A 9693-nucleotide genomic window follows, 5' to 3' on the forward strand; every position below is an offset into this window, starting at 1 on the left:
AAAGTTACTCATGTATACATGTGTCATACGTGCAAAAATCAAGGGAAGTTAAACTGGATGACATATACATATACAACATGTACACCTTGTCTCTTTTGTTAGCCACATTTCAGATTAAGCAACGCCGATGACGACTTTATTTTCAAAAAGGGGAGGATGATGAGGACATGACTACCTTGGATACGACCAAAAATATTGCATACATGCATATTTGTCAGGTGATTTCTAATGCAAACTATTCAATAATCTATTTATGTTATCCAGAACAAAAATACTTCACACACTTTTGTGTTTTGTCTAATTGCAGGTGTATGGGACATTTGTACAATCCACACATGAAGATAAGGGAAAAGGAGAAGTTTAGGTTGTGTTCAAAAAGTCCTCTCACGTCACTTTTGGGCCAAGAGAAGATAGAGTCCAAGTCTCTCACGTTCTGGATTCAGATTCGGATTGCACAGACATACCTGACTCAAAACGCCAACAACTTTTTCATACGGACTCCGAATTGGGTGATTCTTTTTTTGTTAGAAACTAGATTTCGTGCTCTTTCCAATCCAATTGGATTCACCTTCAAATTCGTCCGGAGCGTTGAGTTACGGACGAAACAATCTGACGTTGCAGCAGAATCCGAGTCAAACTATAAGCCCAAAGGTGTTGCATCACCTCCATTTGGGCCCATGAGCCTTGTACGACCTAGGGTTAGTTTTAGGCTGCCTTGGTACGTCCTCCCACCTCCTTGGCCGCCACCCCTTGCTCCTATATAAGTAGATCCATCTAGTAGCTTTTTCCTTGGGATTTGTTTAGTTAAAAGTTAGCCATTGCAACTTCGTGTACTTTGTTTGTGTCCAACGACCAGACCAAGACCACTTCCGGATCCCCACCATTATCAATACTTCATATATATTTGCGATATTCAGATTGCTTTATCATATTCTTGCTCGTTCTTCGATTGCTTGCAGGAATAGACCTTCATGGTCAGGCTGACCATGCTTCCAGCATCGTTAGTAACCTCAGCAGATTGGTTTAGCGGTTGCTAAGGCGCAACGTCGTGCATGTTTGTAGTCGGATCGTCAAAGTCGTCTCCACCAAATCTATAGTTATCGTCTCATCGAAAGATCGAGACCCTCGCCTCTATCATAATCCATATAGGGATTGCTTCTGTCGATTATTTTGAAGCCTTTTCTTGTAGACTAAAGGTTCAGAGATGGCCACTAACTGATTGGTGTTATTTAGCTTAAGGTTCATTTTTGTGCTCTTAAAGTATAGTATCCCTTCCATCATTGCTGCAAACATTTACTATCTGTCCTTGGTCCAGGAATTTGCAACCGTTAAACCCACGGCGGTTCCGGTGTGGAATATATTCTTCATGGTCCCATGTCATTTGATGCATCTGCTGTTAATTTGATGATATGGTGTTTTGCGATGACCATGATTTACTCCCTTCTAATATTTGTTCTATTCAAGCATCAAGACTAAATAATATGGGTTTACCCTCTTATCATATTTGTTGTATGTAGGCATCAATACTAGAGATATGGTTTTAACCCCTTCTCATATTTATTTTTTTGAACGATCCCTTCTCATATTTATTGTATGGATGCATCAAGCTATGATGAATTTGGATGACATACTATTAACTTACATAATAAGACCCTTACGGGGTGAAAAGCCGGAAGCAATTGCAAGGCATTAACAATCTGTTTTTCTTACTGAAGCTGAACAACTGCCCCATATACAAGCTCTATCATGTTAACTACTAATGTGAACTTCCTTAGCTATCATTTCATTACGAACACAAAACCAATGGGCGGTCAAACAAGGATGCCTTGAATTACCAAGGAATCAGAAATTTATCATGCAATATCAATATGTATTCTCTTTATGTACAATTAATGTACTGTCTCTTTTCATTCAATAAAATTTTTCTTTATGAAAGATTATAGCATGTGTACCAATATAATTTTTTACATACACCATAATATAAAATTTGAAGTGAACACGTAAAAAGTGAATAAAATAATTAAATAATTGGTATATGAAGTTTAATATTATTGTACATAGAATTTCTCACATAAAGTATCAATAGGCGCGGCGTGCCACCACACGGGCATGAAAATTCATGGTTCGCTAGCAAGTAAGTACCCAACAGAATGAATTTGCAAGACAAACAATGATCTTGGCGATAATATGCAATGATTTCTCCGACGTGGCACTTCTTCGCATGTACCCCAACGTCCTTGGAGGAATTTGCAAAAGCTCTTGACTACTTCATTACAAACTATTTTACATGGGGCTACACTAGGATGATTTAACTCAACTAGGCCATCCGCAATCATTTACTTTCATGCAGTTGCATCATTGTATATGGTATATTCCATAGAACGGTCTCTATAATGTGCCAATAAGTAGATCTTATTAGTAGCGTGTACACTTCCGTTCATCAGTATTTATCATACATGGCTACAATAAATGTACTCATTTTCCACCTTTTAGAACTCTTTCTGGGTTTTAGTTATGCGATTCTGTCATTAAAAATATAACAATGACCTTTACAATTCGTATAATTATAATGCATCACCAGGCACGGCATGCCGCCGCGCGGGCTATGCTAGTTAGAATGCTAGACACGCCCAACCGATCCGGCAAAAACAACAAATTTGACCTATGAACGAAAAGAATTCACAAACTAAACTGTTGATGAAAAATTTCACATAGCTGACCTTTTTATATAGCGCCTGACAGTTAGGCATCACACTAAACTGTGCAACGCCTAATTGAAAGGCGTTACAACATCGAACACCGAATTAACTGAAAATTGCTAAATCAGTGTGCAATACCTAAGAGTTAGGCACTGCATTATACAGTGCAACGCTTGGCCTCTAGGCATTGCACTATGCGTAGAGTTCGCGTTATCTGCTGCATTGGTTCATAGCACTGAATCTCGGAATGGGTGGTCGGCTAGTTAGATTAAGCTGTACCATTACGAGCTAGTGCATGCATGGGGTCCCGGCTATGATCTATGGGGCTATTTCTGATATGTCCCTATCAAGAATCAGCTTTTTTCTAATTGGATCTTCTGTATCCGTGTGCTGTAGAAATACCTCGAATCAGCCACGAAAAATCCCTGAAGCTTTATCTCGCACTGCACACCTGATCCCACATGCATGAGTCATATTCGTGTGTCCTTGTTCGGTATTACTCCCTTCGTTCCTAAATATTTGTCTTTCTAGAGGTTTCAAATGATTACCAAATACGAATATATATAGACATATTTTAGAGTATAGATTCACTCATTTTGCTTTGTATGTAGTCACTTGTTGAAACCTATAGAAAGACAAATATTTAAGAACAGAAAGAGTATTACACTCTTTCCCCATCATGCAGATGTGTATACAAATGATGCAAACAATTTCGACCAAGTGTTTAAAAACAATAAGTTGTAAATCATAAATTTCTATTAGCAAGTGTCACTTGGTGAAGACACATGCGAGAGAGATTCAGGCGCCCAAGTCGGAATTGTGGTACAGTGTGTCATGGGTTCCTCAGATTTTTGTCTGGCATCATTGTCTCCTTGTGTGCTGTGTAAAGCTGTGGGGAAAAGTGTCCTAGGGCCTCGTAGGTATATCACATGTGCATGTGCCAATTAACCGATGCATGCAAACTGATGGTACATGTAAACGTTTTTGGCTAGGCATAGCGCGGCACCGCCGCACCGGCGCATATGGACTAGTGCAACGCCTAGACACTGTAGTGTCTAGCTTTTAGGCGTTGCACACTGACTTAGTAATTTTAGGCTGTCTGAGGTGCGACGTTCGTCAGGTGTGTAACGTCTGTCAATTAGGTGCTACATAATGTAGTGTGGCGCCTAGATGTCGGGCGCTATATAAAAAAATCAGCAGAGTGAGTTTTTTCAATAACAGTTCACTTTGTGAATTCTTTTCGTTCACATGTCAAATTTATCAATTTTGCCAACCGATCCCTCTCCAAAGGCTTCCAACTCGAAGTGAGCAGATTCCAGAATGTTGTTCTGTGGGCCCGCCGACCATGAAGGCTCGAACGTGTGGTGTGCCGTGCGTCGCTTCCTCTCTGTGGTGGAACGCGAAGCGGAGAATTCCTACCACAGCCCATTGCCGAATGACAAGACGAACCCTTCTTCCACCTCGTCCAACTGGACAAGAGCCACGAAACCTGCGTCGGTCGGTTCATGGCGTGCAGCTTCTCCCCTTCCTCCGCCACGAGGCTCCAGGCGGTGGACGCGGCGGCCGTGAAGAGCGCAAGGGTGCCCCTCAAGGCGTCGGTCTCGCCCGCGCCGAGATCGCTGGGCGGCTGCAGGGCTGCCCGCCAGGAATTCGAGGGCGCGACACAGGATCCAAGCGTCTCAGGTACCGCCTGTCAGCTCCCTAACCAACCCTCCCATCAAGGTTTCGTCGCTGTCAGATTTCTGCACCTGGTGGCTTTGCAAGTCCGTAACCCTTGTACCATCGCTGCTCTTACCCGTGCAATCGTGTGAGGAAATTAGAGGCGCACAACGAGACGGTCACTCTGCCGAAGATGGCAGGATTGAAATGAAGAGAGTGCGTATCTCTCTGACCTATATGTTGGTGTTTCGTACCACGTGACTAAAGAAATCCAGTAGTTTGTGATGATATCTAACTGAGATAGTGGGCACAATGCTCTGATTCTGTCGATTTATGCTCGACTGCAGAGGCTTTAAATCCATCTACTTAGCAAATCCAAACCAAAAATCAGAAGTAATCAGTACATTCCCCATGTATAGCTAGGATCCTTGTTCTGAACTTCCCACGGTACCAGTTGTTGTTATCAGCAGTTTACTGACGCCGACATCTCGTCTTCTGAAGTTTCTTCGGCACGTACACAGCTGGATCTCCTGGAGCAACTGACGTCGTCCTCCACACCTAATGGCACCGGTACCTTCCATACCACAAAATCACCATACTTCCTTCACGTTCCTGACCCCCTCTCTCATTGATAACTAACAACATTACATCCCCTCATGCTCAGAGAATGAAACCGCTACGGAAACCCGTGTGCTCACTACCATCCGCGAGCAGCTGGTAGCGCTGTACGGTGACAGGGGAGGCGAATTCACATTCACCCTCCCGTTGGGCAAGAGGCTCAGGGAAGGCCTCAAGACCCTCAACACCCTCACTGTCTCACAGAGGAGGAACATCAAGAGGCAGGCCATGCTCACCAAGGTTAGCGGGAGGAATGACTCGGTGTTCTTCGCGACTGTCGGTGCATTCGTCCTCGTGCCGCCTATCGCAATTTTAGCTATCGCTGTCTTAACTGGTTATGTCCAGCTCTTGCCATGAACCAAGAGGTTTTTAGTGGTCATCTTCAGACTTTTTCATGCACATGAAGGTACTTTGGCTCTGCCAGAGAATTGTATGTCTGTATATATAGTTAGAATTTGTATATGGGGCATGTAGGTTTTTATCCATTAAGCAGAAGATATGGCATAAGTGTGTTTTATCCATTAGCCACAAGGAACATCAATACAATATTAAACTCAACAAGGAGGGCCAAAAGTAAGAATTAGCACCGTGAAATGTTGCGCACGCTTTGATATTGACAACCTGAAGAAATTGTTGCACAAAGAACATGAAGACTACAGGTGCATTTCAACCACAGTTCTGAAACTTCTGATAATTTCTTCTTCCCTGATGATCAGAAATATAATGATGCATCTGACTGCTTCCCACAAGCTGTTCAAATGGTGTCTTGAAACAAGATCTAAAATCACTTCTCAAGCTACAACACCAGAGGTTCCAATCCTCTACAATCTCAACACAAGTATAAAAGCTGTACAATCTTGTTCAAACGCACACTTCTCAAACCAAGCAAGTTACCAGAGGATTTAGTAGCATTTACCATCTCCCCTTGACCAACCTCACAACATCCATCAATCTTCACACTGACTTCTGTCTTCTCTTATTTGAAGACTTCACTCTTGCACCATGCCCAGCTCTTTCCGAAGAGTTGTAGGATAGGTCCTGTGATTATCGTTTGGTCTTAGTTGCTCGACCGGGAGATGTCCTTGCTTGATCATGTAGCTCCACCTATCTATCAAGAGGTAGAAAAAAGCTAGGAAGGAGATCTCAACTGTAAGGAGGCCGGTCCAAAGGCTCACGCTCTTAGCAGTTCTCTTGTGGTACGTGCGGAGGCCAGAGTAGACATTTGCGATGCCAGTGGCGCAAACTGCGATGCCGAGGAGCCAGTGGAAGAAGAACCACAGGCTCCTTCCCTTGACACCTCTGTAGAGATGGAAATGGGATTCAGGTTCAGGTATGAACTTTGTATGAAACATGAGAAGGATGCAAGGTGCGACATGAAACTAGTTTTTCTCACCTTTCTGGTCTGAAGAAACCGATGATTGGCTGAAGCCACATGAATCCATACAATGCCAATCCTACTCTCTGGTGACTGTTACTGAAGGAGTTCTCAAAGTTCATCAAGGACAGAGCCGCGCCGCCAGTAGCGAGAAGTACAGCCGCGATCTGCAAATCCAGCCGAGCACGAAAAAATGAATCTGATGCGCCATGAAACATGAAAAAAAAAAGACAGAAACATCTCTCGGATATAAGATATACAAACCTGAGAAATGACATGGCAATAGAAGAGCACTCTGCTGCATCTGCCGCTCTTGGATTTGCTCGACATCCTGACCAGCAATATCCCCACAGGCATCAAGAGACCGAAAGAAGACCAGTGGAACAATGCGTGTAGCTTGAGCTGAAATGCTGTTCTAGGCGTCAACTGCAAGAGAGAGAGAGAGAGATTTGTTGCTGTTAGCAGTGTATTAAATAATAGGAAAACAACCAAGAAAGACCTTGTTCTCCAACGAATGTAACCCAGAACCAAGTATCTTAGAGTGCATGTGATCTGAAAACCACAAACTCGATGCAAGAAAACCACCCTGATTACCTCGAGAGGATGCCCGGTCTTGTTGCGGCTTTGATCGAGATCCTCCGTGGAATTCGACGAGCCATCGGACGGCAGCGTGAGAAGCGAAAGAATCACAAAGCTTGTGCACAGGACGAGCAGTCGTCTTCTCCCGGACACCAGCATTTGTGCTAGGCTAGCCAATTCAATCCCTCCTACGAAGAAATAAAGCGGCGAGAATGGGGACAAGATTCTATGCCAGCGACGAAGAATGACGGAAGAAGAGGAGGGAGAAAATCCCGTGATCTGGAAGAGGAAATTCTGAAGTGGAGGTTGGTCAGCAGAGCCGGGCGGACGCCTTCTAGTCCTCTCTGCACATTACAATGCAGGGGTATTTTGATGTTAGCAACGGTAGGCTCCCCTTTTGATGAATTTGATTGGTGGCCTGCAAAATATATTAGTATGCCGGGAGGAGATGAGAGGGGGGAAAGAGATGCTTTTGAGGCGCATTTCGGCCGAGCTTTTACATCTCTACTCGTGCTGGTGTGATGATGGTGTGGGGTTAGGGACGGTAGGGAGAGTGGAGTGGAGGCTTTTGCCGTGCGGTAGCTGGTGGTGGTGCGGCAAGAACTGCTTGCCCTCCTTGGGTGTTGGTTGGTGCGTCTCCAGCTGAAACGCAAAAGCAGGCTCCAAATCTTTGGTGCTCCAGTGATGAGTGCCGTCCTACTGAATGCAGTACAGTTTCTCTACTAAACTCACGGGGCCATGTTTATTTCTTTATTTTTTTTAAAGTGATCCAAAATGGATTTGGCCTAAACTTTCAGTATATATGTGACCTAATATTTTACCCACCTAATAATAAAATCCAGCAAAACAAAGCAAAAGTGATTCCCATAAAAAAGTACATTTTGCTTTTTATTAACCCATAATGCAGCATCAAGTGTTTACAAACACGGTAAGCACCCACCCTACCTCTGCCAGCGTCATCCTAAGGCAGCGAGAAGGGTAGAGGAAGAGGTGATTGTTGGGGGCGGCAGCGGCTAGGGTTTAGGCCAACTCCACCGCGCGAATCCAAACGGACGTCCGCTCTGCCTAGAATCTGTCCGTTTGGGTAGGGCAATGAAGTCGTGTCCGAGCCTGTCCTGGGATGCGGTGGCCGTGCCCCCAGCGCGCGGCCGCATCCTTTGGTCCTATTTTATCCGCCTTCATTTTAAAAATAACAACGTTCGAAATACCAAGCCCTAGTTCAGGCCAGCGGCCCTAGTTCACGCCGGCAATAGAGCCAGCGGCCTACACGTCCTCGCCGGCAATAGAGCCAGCGGCCTACACGTCCTCGTCGGCAACAGAGCCAGCGGCTGGCAACACAGCCAGCCTCAAAAAACGAATGTGTGTCTCGCCGGCACACAACTAGCGGCCCAGCGGGCGGCACCCATGCCGGCCTCCAAAAAAGAACGACCACGGTCGATCGGACGACCTAGTTCAGGCCGTCGACGTCGAACATCTCCTTCTGCCTGGCCTCGAACCATTCTCGCTCATCTTGGTCAAGTCCACGCTCATGATCGCAAGGGCCACCTCCTTTGTTTGGTTGCGGCATTGGTTGCCTCGATGTCGAGCTGCCTCTGCCTGGCCATAACATTGGTGGCCTCGATGTCGAGCTGCCTTTGCCGGGACGCCTCCTCCAAATCAACTTCCTCTTCTCGGCCGCCTCCTCCATCTCAAGCTTCTTTCTTTGAAGCTCTAGGTATTGCTTCATTTGCTCGTCCTTTCTTTGCCGCTTGTTCTCGTCCCTCACATCCTTTTGAGACATCATGCCATGTAAAGTCTCATGCAAGGCCATTGATGAGGCATCACGTATGTCGTCCACCTTGGAGTTGGTCTTGCCCCTCGGCCTCTTCAACGCCTCGCCATCTCCACCTCCGGCCAACTTGGCCGTCTTCTTGCCTCTCTTCCTTTGAAGTTCACGGTATTGATCCTTGAACTTAGGGCAATTGTTGATAATCGTTCAACAATGCGTAAGAGTGAATGGCTTGTCATTGTGCCGGGCCTCGAATGCTTTCAAAAATTGAAATGCCTCCACCACATGATCAACAACAATCGATCATACAAACATATACAAGGCCAAAATCTCATGGACGTAGCAACGAAAGAACTAGGATGAGGAGAGCATACCATGTCCCCAACATCGAGACCACTCACGGGCCGTGCTTCAACGCTCTCAGGTGTGGCGCAATACTTGTTGCACTCTTGTTGGATGAACAACCACCTCTTTTGAATCGAGGTGATGCCACGGTTGCTCGTAATTTGGTAGGGCTCAAACATCTTCCTTTCATGAAATGTTTTGTGGACTCTCATCCAAAAAATAAGGCCCTTTTGTTGCGCGCCGGTCCTCGGATCTTGGCTAATCTCCATCCAACATTGGTAAATCAACTTGTCCTCCTCTTGTGTATATGAACCCGTGTGAATACTCTTCCTCCTCTTTTGTGCTTCCACTCTTTGGGTGAGCTCGTCGATGAACAGTGGCTCGCCACTTATATCAATGTCATTGCCTTCTTCTTCATCACCATCACCTTCGCAATAGATGTCATCGTCTTCATGCCACGAGTCACCATGGACGTAGTCAGCATGGTCGTCGACCTCTTCATCGGCAACGTACTGGGCGCGGCCATCCTGACTTTGGGTCTCCTCGGGATCGTAGGAACAGCCATGCCCACCCTCGTAGATCACATCCTCCATGAACTGGTTGTAGAAGGGGTTGTCGACCGGTGGCGTTGGTGTTGGCATTCCATCGAA

At 45.4% G+C, this 9693-nt stretch overlaps 2 protein-coding genes across 4 annotated transcripts; one reads left to right on the forward strand and one right to left on the reverse strand.

The window, feature by feature from the left end:
* Positions 1–4116: 4116 nt before the first annotated feature.
* On the forward strand, positions 4117–5483 carry LOC119268593. 2 transcript variants are annotated; one of them, XM_037550253.1, is made up of 3 exons: positions 4117–4382; positions 4860–4928; positions 5023–5468. In XM_037550253.1, exons 1-3 carry the CDS (start codon positions 4205–4207, stop codon positions 5331–5333), a joined length of 558 nt encoding a protein of 185 aa, XP_037406150.1. In that variant the 5' UTR covers positions 4117–4204; the 3' UTR covers positions 5334–5468. The 2 variants fall into 2 exon arrangements, with proteins under 2 accessions (XP_037406150.1, XP_037406149.1); XM_037550252.1 differs by having other exon boundaries at positions 4120–4382; positions 4813–4928; positions 5023–5483.
* A 73-nt stretch (positions 5484–5556) lies between these two features.
* LOC119268594 (cytochrome b561 domain-containing protein At4g18260-like) lies at positions 5557–7473 on the reverse strand. Of its 2 annotated transcripts, XM_037550255.1 has the most exons (5): positions 6946–7466; positions 6616–6777; positions 6370–6518; positions 6125–6275; positions 5557–6014 (listed from the first exon to the last, which is right to left on the reverse strand). In XM_037550255.1, the coding sequence occupies exons 1-5, from the start codon at positions 7087–7089 to the stop codon at positions 5931–5933; spliced, it is 690 nt and encodes a 229-aa protein (XP_037406152.1). In that variant the 5' UTR covers positions 7090–7466; the 3' UTR covers positions 5557–5930. The 2 variants fall into 2 exon arrangements, with proteins under 2 accessions (XP_037406152.1, XP_037406151.1); XM_037550254.1 differs by having other exon boundaries at positions 5557–6275; positions 6946–7473.
* Between the last annotated feature and the right edge of the window lie 2220 nt (positions 7474–9693).

This window comes from Triticum dicoccoides, chromosome 3A (assembly GCF_002162155.2).
Source record: "Triticum dicoccoides isolate Atlit2015 ecotype Zavitan chromosome 3A, WEW_v2.0, whole genome shotgun sequence".
NCBI lineage: Eukaryota > Viridiplantae > Streptophyta > Magnoliopsida > Poales > Poaceae > Triticum > Triticum dicoccoides.

Bases quoted from the DNA above. Each gene is read 5' to 3' on its own strand.
- LOC119268594 (XM_037550254.1), bottom strand. From the start codon at position 7,089: ATGCTGGTGTCCGGGAGAAGACGACTGCTCGTCCTGTGCACAAGCTTT. The intron at 6,778-6,945 runs GTAATCAGGGTG...TCTCTCTTGCAG, and splicing joins AGACCGGGCATCCTCTCGAG to TTGACGCCTAGAACAGCATT. The intron at 6,276-6,369 runs GTGAGAAAAACT...CCATCTCTACAG, and splicing joins GGTTTCTTCAGACCAGAAAG to AGGTGTCAAGGGAAGGAGCC.
- LOC119268593 (XM_037550252.1), top strand. From the start codon at position 4,135: ATGACAAGACGAACCCTTCTTCCACCTCGTCCAACTGGACAAGAGCCA. The intron at 4,383-4,812 runs GTACCGCCTGTC...CCACGGTACCAG, and splicing joins ACAGGATCCAAGCGTCTCAG to TTGTTGTTATCAGCAGTTTA. The intron at 4,929-5,022 runs GTACCTTCCATA...CCTCATGCTCAG, and splicing joins CTCCACACCTAATGGCACCG to AGAATGAAACCGCTACGGAA.